The sequence below is a fragment of the Saccopteryx leptura genome, chromosome 3 (assembly GCF_036850995.1).
Source record: "Saccopteryx leptura isolate mSacLep1 chromosome 3, mSacLep1_pri_phased_curated, whole genome shotgun sequence".
In the NCBI taxonomy this organism is placed as follows: Eukaryota; Metazoa; Chordata; class Mammalia; order Chiroptera; family Emballonuridae; genus Saccopteryx; species Saccopteryx leptura.
The window spans coordinates 68,204,524-68,228,916 of record NC_089505.1 but is presented as its reverse complement, the minus strand read 5'-3'; the positions used below and the strand labels follow the sequence as shown (position 1 = coordinate 68,228,916).

The window sequence follows — 24,393 nt, the reverse complement described above, 5'->3', positions numbered from 1 at the left end:
GCCACAGTGCACAGAGTTGACCCACTCAGGATAGGGCCTGACAGTGGACCTTGCCCCCAGACGTCAATCACAAAGCACCAGGTAACAAAAGACCCAAACTTTATTATAATTCTCAACAAATCCCACCCCTCAAGGTCCTCATGGGAAGCCTCTGGAGGTCAGAGGTCACCAGGTCTCAGGGCCAGGGGGTCCAAAGCGTCTCAGAAGCTGCTCCTGGTCTTCCAGATCCTTCCGCACCTTCTTGCGCATGTAGAAGATGGGGCAGTCCCGGCTGCGGGTGGGGTCAGGGGTCAGGGTGAGGGTGAGGGCTGGCTGCCTGGGTCTGTACCCGAGTCTGACGCCCAGCCTAGCGATGGAGTGGGGACCGTTCCCAGGACTTTGGCCCCGGGCCTGCTGCCCGCCCCACCCCTCCCCTCCCGTGGCAGGCTGTTTGCTCAGTGGGCATGGGGGGAGCCAGTAACAGCGGGCACCCACTGAGGCGCTGGGCCACCGGCTGTATATCACCTGTCACCTGGCGTGGGAAACCGCCCCGCCCATTCATTCCCTGGGGAAAGCCTGGCCCCACCCTGGAGGGGGATGTTCCGTGTGGCCATTTCCCGGGCAGATGCTGGGTACCCGACCCTGCCTCACCTAGTAGCCCCCCACCCCTTACCCACAGGAGGACTGGGATGAGCACTGGCCCCTTCTGCAGCCCAGGACAGCGAGGGTCAGTGAGGTCCTACAGCCAGAGGGGATGGGGGGGCTACTGCCGGAGACCCTGGAGTCGGGGTCCAGATCACAGGCCCAGAGAGCGCCGAGGGGCCCAGGCAGCCGGGGGAGAGCAGCGCCTGGCCAACAGGCTCGCGCACCTGGTGCAGATGACGTCCTCATGCAGGCTGCCCTGGCAGCGCTGGCACTGGGTCCAGAGGCGAGAGAAACGCTCCTCCAGCGCGTTCAAGTGGGACACCTAGTGACAGCAGGGCTGAGTGGGGCCTGGCCGGCCTCCCCAGTGGCCTCCCCGGTGGCCTCCCCGACCCCTCACCTCCTTCTGATACAGCTCTGACTCCTGCGACTTGCAGAACTTGCACACGGCTCCTGGGGGTGGAGGTCAGCACGGGCGAGTTGGGCCGAGCTGGGGCCCGGCCTCCCCATCCCTGCCCCTTCCCCGCCTGTGGCCCATCCCAGCTTCTGAAAGTCCCCAGAGATGGAGAACAAGGGAGCAAGTGTATGGGGAAAACTCCCTGGGGAACTCCCAAGGCGGGGGGCCCAGGACCCTCTTGGGGTGACTGCAGGGAAGAGACCCCCCCCACGGGGCGACGCCATCTGGGCAGCGGTGCCAGCTTGTGGGGCGGGAGCCGGCGATGGTGGAGGTGGTGAAGGGTGGTGGGCCGGGTTAGGGGTCAGGGCTGCAGCCTGCGTTCACCTTGGTGGCTGAGGACAGTGCGGCAGCCGATGCAGCAGCTCTGTCGCTTGGCGAAAGCCAGGAGGCCGCCCACCTTGCCCGTGAGCACCGTCTTGCAGCGTGTGTGGTCCCCCCCTGCAGGTGAAGGGTGAGGACAGATGTGGGCCAGCACCCCCACACAGCCCCTGGACACCCCCCATCCTGGGCACCCCCTTACGGAGTAGCACAGCCTCGGCACGGCCCTCGCCCAGGATGGGCTCAAAGATGCGCAGGAGCGGCTTGGCCAGCTGCTGCTCCAGGTAGTACTGCGTGTCGATGGGCAGGCTGTGCTCCAGCACGAACAGGGGGTCCTGCGGGTGGAGCGGCCGCAGGGTCAGCAGGACGCTGGGCAAAGGGCACCGACACCATGGTGTGGGGCAGCCACTGGGCACAGCACTGCCCTGCAGGGAGTGGCATGGTGGGGGTCTGGGATGGGGTCGTGGGTCATGGGTGGGTCCCAGGCTGCAGGCTCTGTGATCCATGCTGGGCTCCACAGGTGAGGCCCTCAGGTCACCAAGGAAGGGTCAGAGTTCACAGTGATGAACAATGAAGGACAAGGACTGGAGTCGGAGGCTGGGCAGGAACTGGACTAAGGAAGGGGTGTGGGGGTGAGAGGTCACAGGACATCTGGGCTGGGTGGGGGAGGGTATGGACCTAAAGGAATCAGGTTGGACAAGGGCCAAGGAGACAGAAAGGGACATGGAAACAGAGACAGAGAGATGGCAGAACACCATGTGCAGTGAGGCTGGGTCCCTCTGCAGAGGGTGCACCAGAGGGGCCAGAAGAACGGGAAGCTGGGGAGACCCTCCAGAGTGCACAGGGCGGCCCGGGAGCACAGCATCACGGAGCCACCCCCGGGTGTGCTGGGGGCAGTGTCAGGGCCCCAGAGGCCCGCAGAGGGAAACACTCCCCCCACCCCGGCTCGGAAAGCAGAAGTGAGAGCGAGGAGGGCTGGGCGGGCGCGGGCAGCCCAGGTGGCCCTGACCTCGGACTTCATGTAGGCAGCCACGCCCTTGGCAGCACCAATGATCACGTAGGGGACTCGGTCTCCCAGGCTTGGTGCACTCCCGGGGTCCCGCTTCCTCATCCTGTGGGGAGACCAGTGGGTGAAGGGAAGGGCAGGTGGGACGGGGGGCGGGTAGGGGCCTGGGGGGGGGGGGCTCAGCTGGCAGGAAGGGCTGTTTCTGGACAGTCTAACCCCCTCCAGGGGCAGACCTCTCGGCCAGCTCCACGTGGGCCTGCTTGCCGGCGTAGTCAGCGGCCGCACGGGTCAGCTCCTTGGTGATGACCAGCTGCGAGATGTCGATACGATTGCAGAGCAGGTCTGAGATGACATCCTGTGCGTGGGCCACAGCACCCGCGGGATCTCTGTGGGCCAGATAGGGCATCACGAGTTGCTGCTGAGGGCCAGGCTGAGACTTCCACCACCCCAAGGCCAGGGACCAGGACAGGTTTTGGGGCCTGAGGTCATAGGCTGCAACCTCACAGCTGTCCAACCTTACACTCTTTTCACTGCCTCTCCCAGGAGGAAAAGGGGCTCCTGGGTCTGAGGGAGGGGGCTGGGGTCTGCATCCAGGGTCCCACACACCCACCGGTCAATGAGCAGGCGGCGAAGCGAGGCAGTGACAAGGTTGGCCACCAGGGGGCAGTTGTCCCGGCGCACGGCCTCCAGGCCCTTGCAATCCATCCTATCATGGGTATCTGGCCGGGAGGAGAAGAGCAGGCCCGCATAGCGCTTCTTGCTGATGAGCAGGTAGGGGAAGTAGACCTGGGGGGTAACCGTGGCTGGGACTCGAGACTGTAGGGTCCAGGGCCCAATCCTGTGACAACCCCCAAAACCTGATAGACAGTTACGGTTCCTGTGACATGGGATCAGGATGCTTGGGGAATGGACCCTAATACCCCAACACCTGAACCCAAACCCTGCAGCATTCCAGGGACCCCCAGACCAAGGCTTCCATATTTGAAACAGACACTGGGACAAACCTAGAAACAGGCCCTAAACATGAGATCTGGATGCTGGGGTGAAGCCTGGGAGCCCCAAATATGGGCCTGGAACAGAACCTGAGGCATACAGGGCACCCCTCCCAAAGACGGGAGACTAAGGCCCAGAGTGAGGAGCAGGTGTGCCCCATGGCCTGACCCTGCTTTGAACATTGGGAATAAAGTCCAGTGTGAGTTACTGCCTGCCACACCAGGAACAGGGAGCCCCACACAATGGCCCCTGATCCCGGACTTGGCTGTCAGTGTCTCTGCCACCCAGAACAGACCCCACACCTGACAGTTGCTGGGAAACTCCACACCAGAAACACTCCAAGACAGATAGGATTGTCAAAATACAGACACCACACAGCATGCAAAGCCCAGGCTTCAGAGGTTTTGAAAACCAAGGCCCCAAACTCAAAGAAGAATCACGCAGCAAAAGGCCTTGAAACGGGAGCTCATGAACCCAAAGACTGGGACATCCCAAGTACCCAGATCAGGGCATCCCAAAATGAGGCCCTGGAGACACTGGAGTTTCTAGATGCTGGCATAGCAGGGAGCCCCACATGGAAGCATCTGTAAGCTTTGCAGGCACCCTGAGAAAGAGCCCCCCACAAAACTGGCAAGACCCAGACCTGCCCACTCTGAGCCCAGGGGAGCTGGGCGACCTACCTTCTCAAACTCGAGCCGGATGGGTGGGGGGAAGTGGCCCGACACCCAGTCCGCGGCCTCCCGCCCCAGAGCCATTGCTTCAGCCACAGAGGAGACGCCAAATCGGCACATGACGGAGTCGGTGTCGCCATATACCACCTAGGTGGGGGTGCATATGACCAAGAGGTCCCCATACTCCTCTCCCATCCCCCCACCGGGCCCATTCCGGGCAGTGGCGGGCGGCCCCTGACCTTGGCACTGGCGCTGTAGCCGTTCTCCACCGTGTACTTGGACTCCACCAGCTGTTTTGTTTTCTCAATCATCTGGCGCCCAAACCCAGTGACACTCTGTTGTAGAGAGAATCATGTGGTGAGGGCTTGGGGCTGTCTGCAGTGGACATGGGGGGCTCGGGGTCCCACCTCCACAGCTTCCTGGAGGCATGGGCATGACACACTTTTGAGAGTTAGTGTCCAAATATGCAACATGGGCCTACTAAGCTGCTCCTTAATGGTCAGCTGGAAAGAGTGGTTTACTGGCAGGGAGGAGGGACTGACAGCATCAAATGAGTGTTGGAAATGCCAGAAAAGGCAGAAGCCATTTTGGCTCAGTGTTTCTCGCCACAGAGGTGCTGTAACATCTGGTGACATTTCAGGCAGCTCGTCATGCTACAAGACCACTGACATTCATGGCCCCTTCCCTGAAAACCAGCAGTGCCACCCCCTCATCCTTGGGCAACTGGAAATGACACTACACACTGTCAAACAAGCCCAGGGAGGGGGCTGCATCAGCCCTATGGAGAAATAATTCCTTTCCAACAGTCTTATTTTATTCATAAGGAAACTGAGGCTAGGGGAGTGAGCAGAAGCATACACAAAGAGAGGTGAGTGTGACTTTTTCTGTTTTTGTTTAGATCCAGTCATAAAGTCTTTGTCTTTTAACTAAAGCATCTAGGCCACTTATATTTAGTGTAATTTCTCATTAGATTTGGGCTTCAACCCACTTTACTCTCTTTTATTTGTTCCACCTGTTTTGTTTCCTTTCCTTTTTCTGGAATGATTCAGTATTTTTTAATTATTCCACCCTCCTGCCCATAAAAGCTTGAGAAAGAAATAAGAAAAGAAACTAGGAAAGAGATATAACAGGGAAATAGAGGGAAGGGACTGACAGGGAAAAGAGAGATAAGCCAGGAAGCAGCAGCCTCTGAGGAGGGAGCCCCAGGGGAGCAGAGCCGCATCCTTCCACCTGGCCCTACTCAGGGGTCCAAGCCTGCTGGCCGAACATCCCAGGTGGCTGGCAGAGGCCCCAAGGGACTATGAGTGGCCAATGACAGGGTGGCTGGCATGCAGTGAGGGTTTCACCTTGCCCATAAAGAGGTCTGGCTTTTGGTTGGCCTAGGGAGTGACGTTCTAAGCCCTTGGAATGTCCTGCCTAACAAGTGTCTTTGTTCACCTGGGGCCACAGAGTAGCAATTTGACCTCTGCATGCACTGGAGACCAAGGTCAGCCACACAGTGGTCAGCCATGCCTATGGGACCACTCCAATAACAACACTGACGCGTGCGAGCCTTCCTGGTGGGCAATACCCATGTATGTTGCTACACACCACCAACAGGAGAAATGAGCGCTGACTCCACTGGGGGGGGGGGGGGGGAGTAACTGGGAGCGGTGCCTGGTCTTTCCTGGACCCTGCCCACAAGCCTTTTCTGGGGCCAGTTTTAATCTCTCTCCTTTTGCTGTATTAAACCATAACAGTGAGATAATGGCTGTTCAGAGTTCTCTGAGTCCTTCTAGCAAATCACTGGATCAGAGGGGGTCTTGGGGGCCATACTGCACTGCAGGTGGGTGGGTATGCACCAGCTCCTCCACTGGCCATCCTTCCAAGCCTTTCGCCCAGAGGCACACAAGGACTGACAGAAGAGCCAGATAGGGAGGTAACCAAGTCTGGGATGTGCCGGGACAATACACCCCAGAGGGAGAGGCGGGACAGGAAGAGCTTTCTAAGGTGCTAAGGCGCCGCTCCCAGCTGGGTAGAACCTCAGACCCTCTGTGGTCTCACTGTGGACCTGTTTTCCTGTCCCAGCAGCACAGCTGCCTCCGGTAAATGGGCCCGGGACACTGCTGTGGGGAGGGAGGCCACGGCCCGGTTCCTCCTCAGAGCAGAGCACTGACCAAGGATGCTCAGCGGGGGTGCATACCCAGGGCAGGAGTGGGAGCCTCATGTCTGATTAGACAGCGACCAAAGACACACAGCAAATCAAGCTCCACAGCCTGACTGTGCTGCTGGGTGACCCCCAGCAGAGACTGGCCTTGGTCTCCCATGAGCAGTAACCTGCCCTCTGCTCTCCTGTCCTCATGGGGACCTGGGGAGGATGTGGGCTGGGTGTCGCTGCAGGGGTCCGAGGCTGACTGTGGCGGACAGAGGGGTAACACTGCCGCTCTCCCACACATCCTGGCCTCGGCCTGCCTTGCCTGATGCCGCCTGGCCCCTCCCTTGCTTATTTGTCTGCAGAGCCCTTGGGGACACCCACCTTCCTATACACATTGACTGCTGTTGCCATCTGTGTCCCCACAAGGTTGGGAACTATATGAGGCAGGAACTCTCATATGCTCTGTCACCTGCTGAACCCACAGGGCACAGGGCCCAACCCACAGCAAAGTCTGGCAAGCAGTTGTTGAACAACTGAATGAACCAATCCTTCCGGCATCCCTGTCCAAGACCTTCTGCTGCAGCCTCACCACACAGAGCCCTGGTTCTCCTGGAAGGGTGCTATCTGTCTGTCCCCCAGCTGCCCACTGTGAGGAATGAGTGCTCACCTGTGAGATTTCTAGGCATGGCAGCTTGCCCACTTGGGCGCCCGTGAAGCCGTACACAGAGTTGGCGCTCACTTTTAGCGCTAGCTGCCGCCCATCCAAGACCTGCCGCCGCAGTGGGTCTGTCTCCTTGGCCAGCTCGGCCTTGGCCCTGGGAGAAGGGAAGCACAGGCCACTCAGGCGGCACCCCAGGTCTCAGGGGGGAGACAGACCCGGGTCTGGACACACGGTCAGGGCATCTCTCTGTAAAGGGGTGCCGGGCGCAGGGGGTGAAGGGGAGCCGCTGAGAGGGGCGACTTAGTCTAACTCTCACACAGCCACAGTTAAGTGTGGCCCATCAACACTGGGTGACCCACGAGGGAAATGGATAGCCAGTAGCCTGGGTAAGTCAGCTCTGAGCAGGGGTGGGCGGGGCCGCAGAGCTCACCTCTTCCGGGCGCTGAGCAGGTTCTCCAGGATCTGGGGCAGCAGCCCCTTCCGCACTGACGTCTTCACAAACTCGTCCCCGGTGGGTGTCTTGATGAACTGGTCCTCAGTCAGGCTGAGTCAGAGGATGGTGGCGGGTGACACCCAGCCTCCCCACCTACCACCCACCTCTTGTGTCCCCCCATTCCCCAGCGCCACCCTGCCTGAGCCGGGCCCCTGGAGGCCCATGCTGCAGGAGAGCGCCATACCCCAGTTTCTGGGCGGCCCCGGGCCGCAGAAGCGTGGTGTAGCACAGGTTGTGGGCCATCATGATGGATGGGTACAGCGAGGAAAAGTCCAGGGTGGCGATGGGGACGTCGTAGTACCTGGGAGAGCCAGGAGTTGGAGCTAGAGGCCCTCACTGCCCCACACCACCCCTGCCCAGTCACGGGGCCTCACCCTTTAAGGGGCTCGATGACCGTGGCTCCTGTGTAGTCCTCGCCACCCTCTGTCTTCACCACAGGCATCAGCAGCCCCTCACGCATGGCCTGGGAGGGGAGAAGGCAGGAAATGGAGGGTGGGCGTGGACTAGACAGCTCATGGGAACAGGAAGAAGGGGCCGCCACAAGGGAGCCCAGGCCAACCCTGGGCTCTGCCCACTGACCTGCCGCAACAGCTGGGACACCACCTTGACCTGCTGGCCACGGGTAAGCAGGTAGCCGAGGGGCACGCCAGTGACGCGTGCCATCTCCATGGCATTCACCAGCACCATGAGCCGCTCCAGCAGCCGCAGCGGCAGGAAGGCATCTTTGAGGCAGTACACTGCCAGGCGGCGGCGCGTCTGGTCATTCCCATTCTGGGGACAGGCATCAGTGGCGTCAGGCGGGCAGGAGGAGGGGGAGGGTGAGAGCGAGGGTCTGGGCTGGGAGTAGGCCAGGGAGCCAACAGGGTTAGGGGCAGGAGCGGGGGCAAGGAGAGCAGTCTGAAGGGTTGTGTGGATGAGAGCAGAATCAAGGTCACGGTGTCAGAGGTCACATGAGTGGGCAGAAATAAATACACAGGCAGGGTGAGGGCAGCAATTAGGGACAGGAGGTTAAGGTGGGGAGGCAAGAGTATAAGTTGGAGGTTGAAGTCCAAGATCAGGAGGCCAGTAAAGGGCCAAGGTCAGAATAGATGAAAAGATGCAATCAGGCCCTGGCCGGTTGGCTCAGTGGTAGAGTCGGCCCGGCATGTGAAAGTCCCGGGTTCAATGATTCCTGGCCATGGCCCACAGGAGAAGTGCCCCATCTGCTTCTCCACTCCTCCCCCTCTTGCTTTTTTCTCTCTCTCTCTCTCCTCCTCTCGCAGCCAGGACTTGACTGGAGCAAGTTGGCCCTGGGTGCTGAGGATGGCTCTGTGGCCTCTGCCTCAGGCGCTAGAATGGCTCAGGTTGCAACAGAGCAATGCCCTAGATGGGCAGAGCATCGCCCCCAGTGGGCTTGCCAGGTGGATCCCATTCAGGGATCCCCTCTCTGCCTCCCCTCCTCTCAGTGAATAAAAAATAAATAAAAATAAAGAAAAGGCCCTGGCCGGTTGGCTCAGCGGTAGAGCGTCGGCCTAGTGTACGGAGGACCCGGGTTCGATTCCTGGCCAGGGCACACAGGAGAAGTGCCCATTTGCTTCTCCACCCCTCCGCCGCGCTTTCCTCTCTGTCTCTCTCTTCCCCTCCCGCAGCCAAGGCTCCATTGGAGCAAAGATGGCCCGGGCGCTGGGGATGGCTCTGTGGCCTCTGCCTCAGGCGCTAGAGTGGCTCTGGTCGCAACATGGCAACGCCCAGGATGGGCAGAGCATCGCCCCCTAGTGGGCAGAGTGTCGCCCCATGGTGGGCGTGCCGGGTGGATCCCGGTTGGGCGCATGCGGGAGTCTGTCTGACTGTCTCTCCCTGTTTCCAGCTTCAGAAAAATGAAAAAAGAAAGAAAGAAAGAAAGAGAGAGAGAGAGAGAGAGAGAGAGAGAGAAAGAGAGAAAGAGAGAAAGAGAGAAAGAGAGAAAGAGAGAAAGAGAGAAAGAAAAGAAAAGAAAAGAAAAGAAAAGAAAAGAAAAGAAAAGAAAAGAAAAGAAAAGAAAAGATAAGATACGGCCCTGGCCGGTTGGCTCAGCGGTAGAGCGTCAGCCTGGCGTGCAGGGGACCCGGGTTTGATTCCCGGCCAGGGCACATAGGGGAAGCGCCCATCTGCTTCTCCACACCCCCCTCCTTCCTCTCTGTCTCTCTCTTCCCCTCCCACAGCCGAGGCTCCATTGGAGCAAAGATGGCCCAGACGCTGGGGATGGCTCCTTGGCCTCTGCCCCAGGCGCTAGAGTGGCTCTGGTTGCGGCAGAGCGACGCCCCGGAGGGACAGAGCATTGCCCCCTGGTGGGCAGAGCGTTGCCCCTGGTGGGCGTGCCGGGTGGATCCCAGTCGGGTGCATGCGGGAGTCTGTCTGACTGTCCCCGTTTCCAGCTTCAGAAAAATACAAAAAAAAAAAAAAAAAAGAAAGAAAGAAAAGATGCAATCATAGATCAGGAGCAGGAGGCAGAGGTGAGAGGTCTGCAGGCCGGAGATGGGCTGGAGTTCACGACAGGGGGCACCTGCAGGTCGGTGATGATGCTGTGCTGCACGTCCTCCTTCTGCTCACCCAGGAAGTGGAAGCTCACGGCATTGAGTGTGTAGGAGCGGAGCTTGTACTCCCGCAGCAGCACCTGGGGCAGAGGTGCAGGATGGGTGTGGGCTCCAGGTAGCCCTCATGAGGATGAGGCCCGCCCGCCTGGCCCAGCCGCACCTGCAGCATGTCCATCTGCACGCGGCCCACCATGCTGACCACCTTGCTGTCCCGCCGGCCGGTTTGCTTCGACTGGAAGGACGAGTCCCGGATGGTGGAGCAGAGTCCAGCCACGCGGCCCAGGAAGGGGAACCCGTTCACCTGAGGGCATGGAAGGCAGGTGGGCGGCTGCAGAGGGCAACAAGCGGCCCTGACCCAGGAACCCCCCAGTCCTGTGCCAGAGAAACAGAGACCAGACCATCCATAACACTCGCTACAGTGCTGCCTCTTCCGGGTAGGTGGGGGTGAGTGGCTGGCGAGTGTGATGGGACAGAAGGAGACACCAGATAGGGACAGAGCAAGGCAGGGACCTGACAGCTGTGGGAGGGAGGAGGGCAAGGCTGGCGCCCAGTGGCCAGAGCACTGCACCCAGGCAGGGAGCCCGAGGAGCAGGTGGGATTATGCAGACAGAGCAGGGGGGTGGGGGCGCACAGGCTGGGGGGGCCTGGGGAATAGCTAGGTGGGAGCACAAGCAGGGCCAGCAGAGAGAGCTCGGTGTGGGGTCAGGGGAGGTGCCCACACTGCAGTCGGTGAGCTAGGAGGGACCAGGCAAAGAGGAGAGGACCGAGATTGGCTGGAGCAGTGGGGCAGGGGGGAGGAGGGACCCTGATCCAACATGACCACATCCTTAGAACGAGGGGCAATCTGAGCAAACAGGCACAGAGGGAGGACACTGGAGAGACAGAGAGAACACCTTCTAAACCCCAGGAACCTCTGAGGCTACCAGTGGTTAGGAGAGGCCTCAGAAGAAACGGAACCTACAACACCTTGATCTTGGACTTCCAGCCTCCAGACAGTGAGACAACACGTCTGTGAGACTTCGTTATGGCAGCCCTAGTGAAAGGACACGTCCCATACACCGCACCCAGATTCAACAAGCATCCAGGTTTTGCCACATAATTGCAAGGAACCCCATTCCCCTTACTTTTTGCAGATGTGTTTAAAAGCCTAGAAGAAAAGGCCTTGCACCCCTGCACGCTGAGCCTGCCCCTCTGAATGCACAAGCCTTTCCTTACTTAACCATGACTGCCCTCCTTCCCTCCACAGGTGCCACGGTAACCTCCCAGATTGGGCAGGACAGGGACAAGACAGAGCGGGGTTCTTGGGATGCCTCGGAGCTGCAGGGGCAGCAGGTGCAGAGCCAGGGGGACCACTCAGGGGACAGAGCCACAGGGAGAGGGTGTGGGGAGAGGAAGGGTGACCGCCCACACCCTGAGCCTCCCCCTACCTTGAGGTTCTGGGCCCGGGAAATGAGGTATGGAAGGTCGAAGTTCTGGATGTTATAACCAGTGATCACATCGGGGTCCATGGTGCGGATAAAAGTCGACCAGGCCTGGTGGGGGTGGGGGCACACGTATGGTCACCCTGCTTGTCATCCTGCAGGGGATCCATGGCATCCCCTGCCATGGATCCCTCTCACTCCTGGAAAGTTCTGCAAGTCCCCAAGAGTGGTCCTAGAGCCCGCCCACCTACGGTAGAAAGATTAGGCAGGTGCTCTGGAAATAACACAGAGACCAGAGGGAAAACGCAATGCAAAGAGATCTGAAGCTCTAGACAGGAGTCTCAGAATCAAGAGAGCACAGAAAGTAGCCTCGAGCCTGGGATATGAAGGCTGGGGTCAGGGTGCTAAGGAAAACGGGGGTGGGAGGGTGGCCATGGAACGAGAGTCACCTGGAGCAGCTCCCCCTCCTGCTCGTAGCTCTGCACCTTGGCGCCCAGGATGGGAGCACAGGGCCGCAGGGTGAGCGCTAGACGCAGAAAGGGCTCTGACTCGCCCCAGCGCAGGCCCAGAGAGCAAATCTGGATCACGGGGTCCCGCTCAGGCTCAGGAAAGATGCCTGCACAGGGAAGGGGAATGTAGGAGACCTGACCCCTCCTCTCCCTCATGACACACCAGTGTGGCTGCACCTCCAAATCTTCCCTGGCCTGTCCACTCCTCTGTCCCCACTGCCCACAGATTCCACAAGATCCAGCCTGGCTCCCCTCTGTCTTCATCTCCCACCCTCTCCTTCCCACAGATGGGGATGGTTCTGCCCCAGGACCTTTGCACTTATTGTTCTCTCTGTGGGGAATGCTTTGCTCACCCTTCATCCCTGTCCCCCTTCACAAGACTTGTCTCCTCACCTGAAGCTGCCCCATCACTCTATCATCACCCTTGAGAAGTATAGGGACTCCCAGGGCAAGACCTGCATGTCACTGATGTCCCAAGGGAGAGAGGGAGGAGCTCCAAGCCCCTGGGACAGACCTTTGCGTCCAGCACACTCAATGTCAAAGCTGAGCACACGCAGGGGTGCGATTCGCTGCCACTGCCCTTCTGGTGGGTGACTGATCACGTCCGACCACAGCACGTCTACCTCTAGCTGACACAGTGTGACCTATGGAGACAGGGCATATCAGTGGCTGCAGGCTCTCAGGTCCATGTTTCCCACCCCTAATGGGGTCCCGCACCTTCCCCTCCGGCCTCAGGATGTATTTCCCAGCAGGGAGTTCCAGCCAGTTGCAGCCCACGATGTCCGCATCCACCATGAACCTGGAGAAGAATGAGGTCAGTGGGCAGAGGCCTCCTGAGGGGAGTGGGGTGGAGGGTGGAGAAGCGAGGGGAGGGCTTGTACCGGATCTCAAAGTCAACGTTGGCCTCGTAGGGCGCAAAGCTGGGGGTGCCCAGGCCTGCCACACGGATACCCTGCTCCAGGAGGCGGCGAGCAGGGGCCACGAGGCGGGGCAGTGCCAGGGTTATGCGCAGAAACGGGGAGGGTCCATGCCCGTGGTACCCGAACATGCCTGCGGAGGACAGAGGAGGCTGGCACCCGCCTGGAAGAACCCCTACCCACTCGACCCCCAGGTGGCACTCACTCTCCCGGGAGCACAGCTCCACAGCCAGAACGGCCGGCCCCTTGAGCTCCTTTCCCGCACGCTGGTCCCGGCTGATGGCCATGTTCAGCTCCTGCTGCAGGTCACCCAGGTGCCCTGGCCCAAAACCTGGGGGGTGGGAGGGCCGGTCAGACACACAGGGGCCACCAGGTGGTCAGGGTTGAGGAGGGGCCTTCTGGGTCAGGGCCACTCACCAGGGGGCGCTGGGGTGTAGAAATAGGGTGCAAAGCCGTGGATGTGACAGCACACAGACACGCCCTCATCGGTGACCCCAAAGGCACGGAGCACGGGCACAGAGCTCTGGGACGGTGGAGGCGCCCCAGGCAGGGGCCGCGCTGGGCCTGGCAGTGTGACAGAGTAAGGCAGGGCTGCCCCCTCAGATCCTTCAAAGGCTTACGACCCAGCTCCTGTTCCTGTGGCTGGAGGCGCTTCTGCCCGCTTTGGTCACGCTGCCTCGTCTCAGCCCTCGTTTCCACCCTGTCCCCTACAGTGCACTTCCCACCCTATAGCCAGAGGGAATCCCCAACTGTTTTTTTTGGGAAAAAAATTTTCTTTGAAAATTGACAGCCCTGGCCAGTGGCTCAGTGGCTAGAGCGTTGACCCAGTGTACGGACGTCCAGGTATGATTCCTGATCAGAGCACACAAGAGGAGCAACCTTCTGCTTCTCCCCTCCACCCTCTCCGTTTCTCTCTTCTTCTCCTCCTGCAGCCACTGCCTCAACTGGTTTGAGCATGGGCCTTGGGCACTGAGGATGGACAGGGGAGGTCCGCCCATTAGCCTCAGGCACTAAAAATAGCTCAGTTGATTCAAGCATTGGCTGCAGACAAGGGTTGCTGGGTGGATCCCAGTCCGGGTGCATGGGGAAGTCTGTTTTACTATCTCCCTTCCTCTCACTTAAAAAAAGAAAAAGAAAAAATTGACTTGGGGTGTGTGTGGTGTTATGAACTTGAACCCTCATATAGGTTCATGTAACCACCACCAAAATCAGGGTACAAGACAGTTCTAAACAGCTCCCTCCAGATGCCCCTCTGCAGTCATACCCCTCCCACGTTGACCCCTGACAACCATGCCAGACTCCTTACTGCTCACCCTGGGCAACCCCAGCCCTATCTCTCCCTCTCATAGCCCTGGTCACCGGGGCAGGGACCACCTATGATGATCTCCTCCCACACACAGAGCCAGAGAGGCTGACCTGGCCCATTCTCTACCCCAGGAAGCCCCACCCACTACCCACTGGGACTGTCCTCAAAACTCACCCACATAATGGTCAATCTCCAACTGCTGGAAGATGAGGGGTTCTATCTGGGGGTCCAGGGAGGGTGGGGAGGGCCGAAGCCAGCGGGCATCTATGGCTGTCGGGGAGAACTGCCCTGTGGGGGGTGGGGGGATATGGGGCTAAGTGGAATCACAGTTCTCCCTCAGACATAAGTAACCACCCTCCCAGCCCAGCAGGCTCCTGAACTGCAAAAGGAAAGTCAAGTGGAGGTGGTGGTCTGGATCAGGCAGGAAACTCGGGAGAGACTGCCAGAGGTCAGAGTAGAAGCAACAGGAATTATGCCTGATCAGGTGGTAGTGCAGAGGATAGAGCATCGGACTGGGACGCAGAGGACCCAGGTTCAAAACCCTGAGGCTGCTGGCTTGAGCGCAGAATCACAAATGTGATCCCATGGTTGGTAGCTTGAGCCCAAAGGTCGCTGGTTTAAGCAAGGAGTCAGTCGCTCTGCTGTAGCCCCACCCCCGTCAAGGCAACATATGAGAAAGCAATCAGTGAACAATTAAGGTGCAGCAACAAAGAACTGATGCTTCTCATCTCTCCCCCTTCCTGTCTTTCTGTTCCTATCTGCCCCTCTCTCTCTGTCCCCCCCCCCCCCAAAAAAAGCAACAGGCATCAGAGATAGTATATTGGATTGGCCTGGGATCAAAGGTCAGTCCTTTGTGGAGCTCTATGTGGGCCAGAGGTCAGAGGTTACAGGTCAGCTCTGTGGCTGACTCCCAGTTCAGAGGCAAGACACTGGGGGTGCAGGGGGTTCCCATTGCAGGTCTCACTGTCCGTAGCCCCCTCCAGGGGCTGTAGCTCCTCCTTCTCCCGTTCCTGCAGCCAGTGCTCCGCCTCCATCTCTTCCATCAGCGCCAGCTCCTCTTCAAACTGGGATGGCCGAGGTGCCTCATCCTCATCCCAGAGGCTCCCACGGGCCCGCTTTGGGGGCACCCCGGGCCCCGGGCCTGTCCGCCGCTTGTCACACATCCTGCTGGGCAAGTTGGGGCTGGGTGAGGGCTCCAGTACTCTCCACGGCCTCCCGTGCGCCCACCATGACCATGAGCCTTTCAGTGCTCTGGAGTGCCTGAGAAGGCCCTGCAGCTGCGGGCTCACTGGTGCTGGCACAGACCAGATGCTCACAAATCATTCTCCAATGATACTGCCCACCCCCCGCCTCAGTCTAACCCACTCCTCACATGCCTGAGCCCAGGTCCTTTCTTTTATCCCTGTTTACTTGCCCCCTGGAGGCCCCGTGCCATGGGTTGCGCATGCCCTGTCCCCCTTCTCTGTCACACTTGGTCCTTAGCACACCCCTTTCTTTCCTACAAACTCTGTCCTCAATGCCCATCTTGTCTACCCATCACCCCAGGCCTCCGTTCAACAAGCAGCTGGCTGGGAAATGCCCCCTTTAGGCCTGTCATTGTGCTGGGTACCAGGGAGTGGCCAGAAACACAAATCTGACTAGGTTGCTTCCCAGCCAAAAACCCTTCAGAGGTTTCCTATCGCATTTAAAAACAAACAAAAAGTCCTTTTTGAGTGTACCTTCCTCCAGCTTCCCCAGGTGCCAGCGTATTGTCGCCTTTGCTTTCTCTCCCTCTCTACCCCCGTGTGTAACATGCACACATCAGGTCACTATATGTTCATATGTTTTCTTTCTCTTTATTTATTTATTTATTATTATTTTTATTTATTCATTTTAGAGAGGAGGGGGGGAGGGAGGGAGAGAGAGAGAAGGGGGAGGAGCAGGAAGCATCAACTCCCATATGTGCCTTGACCAGGCAAGCCAGGGTTTTGAACCGGCAACCTCAGTGTTTCCAGGTTGACGCTTTATCCGCTGCGCCACCACAGGTCAGGCTTCATATGTTTTCTTAATTGTGACCTACAAGAAATTACTAGAAGGGTATGTTCTGATAAGATATATTGACATGAAAGTATATACTCTGGGCCTGACCTGTGGTGGCGCAGTGGATAAAGCATCGACCTGGAAATGCTGAGGTCACCGGTTCAAAACCCTGGGCTTGCCTGGTCAAGGCACATATGGGAGTTGATGCTTCTAGCTCCTCTCCTCTCTCTCTCCCTCTCTTTCTCCCTTTCTCTCTCCTCTCTAAAATGAATAAATAAAATAAAATAAAAATAAATTAAAAAAAAAAAAAAAAAAAAAAAGAAAGTATATACTCTGGTAGATTAGACCTAAGACTGCACTCAGGTTAAGCCTATTTGCTGTGGTGCAGTTAAGAGAATATTCTAAGGAAATACACTCTCAAGTATTCAGAGGTCAATGGTCCTGATGGATGCAAGCTATTCAGAAAATATTTTTCTAAAGTGTGCATGGAAATCATAACATAAACAGGGTAAAATGTAAAAACAGGTAAGTCTAGGAGACAAGTAAACAGGAGTTCTTTGTACTATTCTTACTCGTTCAACCTTCCTGTGCGTTAGAAATTATTAAAGTTTTAAAACAGTCCATGTCTCCCAGCATCAGGCTGAGCCAGAGGATTATGGAAACCTAGAGAAGACCCCAGACCCAGCTGGGAGGAAAGATGGGGTTAGGGACAGGTCAGCTGTCCCAGGGTCGAGGAACACCTCTGGATCCCAACCACAACTCCCAGATCCAGTCTCCTTTTGGTCCTTTTTTGCGACAGATCCCTAGCCTTGGAACTGCCACAGGAATACTACATTTCCCAGCATGCACTGCTGGGCAGTGGTCATATGACTGAGATGACTGAGGGTGACTGTAAAGTGAGTGACTTCCAGGACAGCCTGCCCTCCAGGTTCTTTCCCGGTTTGGAATGACTGCAGCATGAATGTGGTGGCGGTGGTAGTGAGCCAATCTTGACCACCAGGACAAGGACAACTCTGCAGAGAATGCAGAGCTACAAGTTGGAAGGAACCTGGGCCTTCAGCAAACTTCTGGAGCAGAGCTGCCTGCCCATCTTGCATGCCTGCCTACCTCTGGATGGTTATGTAAAGAAATAGGTTTGTATCCTGTCTGGGTCACTGTGCTTTGGAGCCTCTGTCATAGCAGCTTAGCCTAGACCTTGACAGCATGGAAGAATTCTGAACTGATTGGGATGTGTGACAGCAAATGTTAGTCCACAGTGGAATATTTTTTTTCTTTTTCTTTAATAGTATGTTTAATATAGTCATTTTTATATTTATTTTTCTTTTTTTAGAGAGAGAGAAAGAGGAAGAGGTGGGAAAAGCTGGAAGCATCAACTTGTAGTAGTTGCTTCCTGTATGTGCCTTGACCAGGCAAGCCCAGGGATTTGAACTGGCGACCTCGGTGTTCCAGGTTGACACTTTATGCACTGCACCACCACAGGTCAGGCTGGAATATTTTTCAGTGTTAGAAAGGAAACAGCTACTGACATAGACACAGGATGGATGCAGCTCAAACGTGTAAAAGAAATCAGACACACAGTACACGCTGGGGGAACAGGGAGCTACTGCAAATGGGCACAGGGTTTCTTTTTGGGATAATGGATACTTTCTGGAACTAGAGAGAGGCCGTGACTGTACAAGATTGTAAATGTACTAAACACTACTGTCTGTACACTTTAAAATGGTTAATTTCACCTCAGTCAAAAGAGTATATGTTGTATGATATATATATATAAATCTTGCCAGTGGATAAAGCATTGACCTAGAATGCTGCAATCACCAGTTTGAAACCCTGGGCTTGCCTGTTGATGGCACAAATGGGAGTTGATGCTTCCTGCTCCTCCCCCCTTCTCTCTCTCCTCTCAAAAAATATATAGCCTGACCTGTGGTGGCGCAGTGGGACGGAGCGTCGACCTGGAACACTGAGGTCACCGGTTCGAAACCTTGGGCTTGCCTGGTCAAGGCACATATGGGAGTTGATGCTTCCTGCTCCTCCCCCTTTCTCTCTCTCTCACTCCTCTCTAAAAATCAATCAATCAATAATATATATATTATATATATAATATATATAAATATATATATTGTATGATGATCTTTACAGAGTTCTAGAATTGACTAATCTCTGATGCTAGAAATCAGGCTGGTGGCGGCTTCTGAGGTGGGAGAGACTGGCTGGGAAGGAGCACAGAACTTTCTGGGGTGATGGAAATACTCATCACTGCACACCTGAGACCATGCATGTCACTGTGTAACTTACACTTCAACTGAAAACATAAAAACAGGGAGGCCACAATTCCACATCCAGGGATTCTGCTATCGATACACTATCACATGCTGGAATACTGCATTTACGCCATTTCCAGTGGCATTGTTTGCAATCGCAAAAGATTGGAAACCACCTAAATGTTCATCGTTGGGGGACTGTTTAAATAAACCACATTAACTTCCATCCCATGGAATATTATGCAGCTGGATAAAGGAATGAGGAAGCGCTCTGTGTACTGATATGGAGGGCTTTCAAAGACACGTTAGAGAGAGAAAGGTGCAAATTGTGTACTTAAGAGTATGGTTTTGTATTTAAAAAACTGTTTAAGAAAATGTGGGACACAGGAAACTGAGAGGCCCAGAGGAGTGGCCAGGCCTGGCGTGACAGAGTAGGCCAAGGGGAGCTACTGACTTCCCAGGGTCAATGGGCTGTGGCAGGGGGGTAAAGGGGCTGCAGTGGGAGGGAAGGTCTCACCAGTAGCAAAATCTAGGTTCCTTTGCTAGTTCCCTATCCTAGGCACTTTCCTTAATGCACAGTCAGGCAAGGCAGCAGCATTAGAAGGAAGGAGGCCTTATGTGTCCCCTCAGGTGCCCTGGCACCAGACAGGAGCTCAGCAAACACTGTACTCTGTCCTTTCTGGACCCCTCAGTAGCAGATCCAGACCAGCGCCCGCAGCAGTAACACAACGCTGACTGCCCACTCTGGACCAGGTGCTGGTCTCTCTGTGACCTGCACTCCCTTACTGTCCTCATCCCACTTCACCCAAACTGACGGCTTTGGGTGCCACCTCCATGCCGATCACTCCTGGCTTTGTCTCCTGGGCAAAGACACAGCCTCTGCCCAGGCTCTAGGCTAACAGGTCCAGCTGCCCACTGTGCAGATGTCTCTTCAGGTACTTCAACTCCAAAGCAGACTCCTGATCTCTTCACAGACCTGTTCCCTGCACCCCATGGTCTCCCTCAATTTAATCAACAGCAGCTCCCATCAGGCTAACAACTGTAGAGTCACCCCAATTTCTCTCTTCCCCTCAAACCACATACTTGCTCTATCTGCAAACCCTCAGCCTCCCAACAGACCCAAGTCCCACAACTTCTCAAGTGCCTGCCTGGCTTCCAGCCCGGTCCCTCTGCTCTCTAAGACTATTTCCTTCTTTATTTTGCTCATTGCTGTTTGTCTGTCTCCCCCTGCTGGAAGATGAGCTTGGTGAGGGCCAGGAGTCAGTTTTGTTTACTGAAGTAGGGCAGGAGTCCACAACAGTGCCCCACTCAAAGGGTGCTTGAGTAGTATCTGTTGAATGAATGAATGAAGGGCCTCTCCCAGGGCTCCCTCATTCCACCCAGCCCCCCCTCAGTGTATTCTCCACACAGCAGTCAGAAGGATCCTGTACAAATATGTCAGATGAGCCCACCACTGGGGCCATGTCATGCTGAATTAAAGCCTTCAAGGCAGCCCATGAGACCCTGTACAATTGCCCCATTTCCTTTCGGACACCACCTCCCACCCTCTCCTCCCTGCTCATTCAGCTCCAGCAACTTACCTCCTCTCTGTTCCTGAAACATTTCAGGACTGGTCCCACCTCAGGACCTTTGCACAGACTGTTCCCTCTGCCCTGCCAAATGTTCTTCACCAGATGGCCCTATGGCCTCTTTTCTCCCCTTCTTCAGGTCTTTGTTCAAATGTCACCTTCTTAGTGAAGCCTTTTTACAAATGCAGCCCCAGTTCCCCATCCTGACTCTCTAACACCTTCCCCAGCTTTATTTTTCTATTAAAAAATATTTTTTTTTAATTTACCGATTTTAAAGAGGGAGAGAGAGAGACAAAAACATCAATTTGTTCCTGTATATGACCTGACCTGACCAGCAACCTCTGCTCTTCCAGACAATGCACCAACCAACCAAGTCGTCTGGCCAGGGCAGCCCTACTTCATTTTTCTTGATGCCACTTACTGCTGCTGTCTAGTGCACTATATCAGTTCTTGAAGTTCTCAAAGTGTGGTTGCCAGCTCCTCACTTTGAGTTTTGGGTGGAAACCTGTTAGAATGCTAATTGTCAGCCCCCTGCCCAGACCCACTGAGTCTGGCCCTCGGGAGTGGGGCCCAGCACCCTGCACTCAATTCAAGATCAGTGCTTATTGATCTTGTTTATTGTCTGTCCTCACAAGGAGAACAGAGCTCTGAGAAAGCAGGGATTTTGTCTTTTGTTTCCTGCTATAGCTCATGCACTCAAAAGAGTGCCTGAGACAGAGAATATGCTCAGTAAACATCTTCTGAAAGAACAAAGAAGGGAACTCATGGAATTGTCACAGAAACTACTGAGGCAGGTGCTGCTATTACCCTCCAATACACACAATTACTGAAACCAAGGCCCAGAGAGCTGAAGCTTTGCCCAAGGTGGCACAGATAGCTCAGAGGGGCATAGCCAGGGTTCAAACCCAGGCAGGTGGGCTTTAGAGCCCACTGTTAACCAGCACACCACAATGCTGAACTCTAGGTGTGTCAGGAGAGATACACAGGCGAACTGCCCTCTGCCCAGCAGGACAAATGGGGCCTCCATGACTCCTGATGCCTTTGTCACAATCCTGGCACCATCTAGGCCTGTGTCTGACTCCCTCAACAGGCAGGGATCCCTCAAGGGGAAGGCAAGGTCTGGAGCTTCTCTGAGTTGCCAGCACTGCCCAGCAAAGAGCATGGCCTCGCAAAGTGTTTGCTAAACGAAATCCTCCTTTCTCTAGGCCACCTGACTCTTTCCTATCCTGAGACTCAGCTCTGCCTGAACACCTCCAGGCTAATCCTCTGCCCCCTGGGATTCCCACAGCACCTTGTGCTACTTCCATTATTGTATGTGTACACCCCAAGCTGGGACTGCTATGGGCTGTGAGCTCCCTCAAAACAGGGTAAGAGTCTCACTCAAGTTAGGGTCCCTAGCACAGTGCCTGTAACGCAGGCCACTTCAAGTCGTGTCAGTCTAGACTGCTCTCGAGTGTCACCAACCCTGCGAGTCTTCCGAGCCCCCAGCTTCTCTCAGTCCCTAATGATCAGCACTGCCTCTGCAGAGCTCAGAGCACTCTGGATGGAGATACCCTGTCCTTCTCCTAACTGAACTGAATTATCACAGTTCCCTAGTGCCCTGCAAAGGGCCTGCCTGCCACAGAGCAGCTGACTGAAGACAGGAAAGAGCACCTCAGGAGGGAAGGGTGTAGCAAAGGCCCTGACTGAGAAAGAATTTTCCTAAGGGATAGGAGAGGCCTGGGTGTACCTGTGGGAAGGAGGGCGAGAAGCAAGGCAACAACAGGTTCCTGGTGGAGGTGGGGCTACAAAGCTAGGACACTGACATCACCTTGCACACCTAAGCTCCACCACAGAGTGGCACCCCAAACCTGCTCTTCCTCAGCCTTCTCCATCCAGCCTGTTATTCAGACCATGAACCCACCATCCTAGGCTCCTCTTCCCTACAACCCCACGTCCTGCCAGCTCAAGCCCAGACAACCTGAACCTTATAGATTCTTTCCACCTGCCCTGCAGGTGGAACTAGGTACATGCTTCCTAGTTGGTCCCCTCCCCCCCCCTTTTTTTTTGAGAGAGAGAAACAGACAGACGGGAAGGGAGAGAGATGAGAAGCATCAACTCAGTTGCGTCACTTCAGTTGTTTATTGTTTCTCATACGTGCCTTTACTGGGGCAGTCCAACCGAGCCAGTGACCCCTTGTTCAAGCCAGCAACGGGGGTCATGTCTATGATCCCATGCTCAAGCTGGTAAGCCTGCACTCAAGCTGGCGACCTCCAGGGTTTCGAACCTGGGTCCTCAGCATCCCAGGTCAACGCTCTATACAATGCTCACCACTCATCAGGTCCTCCTTCCTACTCTTGTTTTTACAACAATTCCATCTTCACTCAACAGGTAAGTTTTTCAAAAACCAGGAAAAATCATGTTGCTGCAACCCTCAAAACCTCTCATAGCTCCCTACTAAACCCAGAATTAAAAACCAAACTCCACAGCAAGGTTTACAAGGCCCTACAGGATCTGGTTCCCCATCTTGTCTCCACCCTCACCGGTTCCCTCCACTCTAGCTACAAACACAACAAGCTCCTTCCTATCTCAGGGCCTGTGCCCTTGATGGTTCCTCTGCCCGTTGTTTTCTTTACATGGATGACCTCTCTCCCCACGTCACTTCCCCAAAAAGGGGATTGCTGACCCCTCCAGCCAAAGAAGTAGGCTACCCTGCTGTATTTCACTTCGGATAACGTATCAAAGCCTGAAAGAACTGCTTTATCGTCATTACTTACTGTCTTGCCCTAACTGAGGAACCTTCTCTGCCTAGTTGGTGCTGTAGCCCCTGCGGTTATAGGAGTGCCTGGCCCAGAGTACACAGCATTTGGTAAATAAAGCATGTCCCCACGTGCACAATTCAGTCCCCCAATGCCACCGGAATCCGGTGGGCCCAAAAACTCTCCAAAATGCTTTCGTCACCTCGCCACGGGACCGGGCGCCCTACGATGGGCCCCCAGCCAACAGGCCGAGGGACCCCCACCCACGTCATCTCTCCGCACGCCCCTAGCCAAAGGGGTTCCTCCTACCGCCACGCCTAAAAGATCCTTCACAACCCTCTCTAAGGGTACGCGGCCGGCTCCTCAAGCTCACTCCTAGCCTGAAGGAGTCCCCAGCAATGCCCCGTCCCCCTTTACTCACCCGCTTCAAACAGCGTTTCCCGCCACAGACTACGCCGCCGTGACCCCTAACCCCGACGCGCGCAGGCCCAGAGCCACCACCCCCGAGCCGGACCACGCCTCTCCCGCCCAAGAAGGGCGAGGCCACGCCCAACATGGCCCTGGGCCACACACCCCTCTTCCCACTGGGCTGACAGGCCACGCCCCTCCTCCCACTTTTGGATGTGGCTTCATCCCCTTGAGGTCAAATTCCCGACAAATCCCGCCTCCTGTTGACTTATGCGGTCCAAAGCTCCGCCCTCGCGGCCCTTCCAGGCCTCGTGTAGGCTGCGCGCGCAGCCACCCTAGGGCGTCGCGCCCCGAGCCTTCCGGCGCTGTGCGTGCACCCTTCGCAACCTCGCCCGGCTTCTGCCCAAAGCTACTTCCCGAGGGACAGCCGAGCAGTGTCCAACTTTGCATCAGCGACCTGACGTCTGCCCTCTGCACAGTCTGGGCTATACGTGCTCAGGTCCTGGGCTGGTCTGTTCTGTTTCCCCATCTGTAAACTAGACCTAACTTGGGGCGGGCACACCTGTACCTGTGGGGCGCCTGGCTCACCGTTTGAAACGGCTCATTTCTGCCTTGCTTCCTCCTCCGTCCTATAAAAAAAGCATACCTTTTGGAACCCACCCCCTTTCTCCAAGCAAAACTCCCTTCACCTTCGACCAAGACTGTCCATCTGGCTCACCTCGGGGTCCTCAAGGGGGACTGGAACAACGGAAAGACGAATTAAGAAAACTCCACGGTCCCCCTCATTCTGAACTCACCAGGCCTCCCACCTTCCAGCCCCAGCATGTACCTTTCAACTCAGGGGCTGAGGGGGGGGGCGCCTCCTGTTCTCACGATTTAGGTCCCAGCTAGGATATGATCTTTGTGAAGCCTTGCCTCACTTTCTCCTGCAGCACCTACCCTATGGCCTAATGTCCCCCTTTCCCTTACATTCTAACTGTCCCCCTTCATCCCCAAACTGCCAGCCCACTCTGGTAGCACCTCTGAGGTGGCTGCCTTTGTCTTGTTTACTGACATTTGTGTCTAAAATCGTGCTTAGGCCACACCAGGCGGTGGCACAGTGGATAGAGCATCGGACTGGCATGCAGAGGACCCAGGTTCGAAACCCCGAGGTCTCTGGCTTGAGTGCAGGCTCATCCAGCTTGAGCAGACTCACCAGCTTGAGCACAGGGTCACTGGCTTGAGCAAGGGATCATCGACATGACCCCATGGTTACTGGCTTGGGCACGGGGTCACTTCATCAGCTGTAGACCCTCGGTCAAGGCACATATGAGAAAGCAATCAATGAACAACTAAAGGAC

At 56.1% G+C, this 24,393-nt stretch overlaps 1 protein-coding gene across 1 annotated transcript; it reads right to left on the bottom strand.

Annotated features, from left to right (window-relative positions):
* Positions 1 to 82: 82 nt before the first annotated feature.
* On the bottom strand, positions 83 to 23,150 carry POLD1 (DNA polymerase delta 1, catalytic subunit). Its single transcript, XM_066374099.1, has 27 exons — positions 23,067 to 23,150; positions 15,024 to 15,223; positions 14,234 to 14,347; positions 13,171 to 13,317; positions 12,959 to 13,084; positions 12,718 to 12,886; positions 12,554 to 12,635; positions 12,351 to 12,480; positions 11,777 to 11,943; positions 11,334 to 11,438; positions 10,067 to 10,207; positions 9,876 to 9,986; positions 7,934 to 8,125; positions 7,729 to 7,817; positions 7,539 to 7,655; positions 7,292 to 7,405; positions 6,868 to 7,015; positions 4,306 to 4,401; positions 4,076 to 4,213; positions 3,013 to 3,188; positions 2,636 to 2,788; positions 2,406 to 2,508; positions 1,599 to 1,731; positions 1,403 to 1,516; positions 1,022 to 1,074; positions 849 to 946; positions 83 to 271 (listed from the first exon to the last, which is right to left on the bottom strand). Exons 2-27 carry the CDS (start codon positions 15,220 to 15,222, stop codon positions 166 to 168), a joined length of 3,321 nt encoding a protein of 1,106 aa, XP_066230196.1. The 5' UTR covers position 15,223; positions 23,067 to 23,150; the 3' UTR covers positions 83 to 165.
* Between the last annotated feature and the right edge of the window lie 1,243 nt (positions 23,151 to 24,393).

Excerpts from the sequence above, each read along its gene's own strand:
- POLD1 (XM_066374099.1), bottom strand. The coding sequence starts at position 15,222 with ATGTGTGACAAGCGGCGGACAGGCCCGGGGCCCGGGGTGCCCCCAAAG. Across the intron at positions 7,016-7,291 it reads CTGCTCAGCGCCCGGAAGAG|GGCCAAGGCCGAGCTGGCCA; the intron begins GTGAGCTCTGCG and ends CCCTTCTCCCAG. Across the intron at positions 1,075-1,402 it reads CACTGTCCTCAGCCACCAAG|GAGCCGTGTGCAAGTTCTGC; the intron begins GTGAACGCAGGC and ends CTCCACCCCCAG.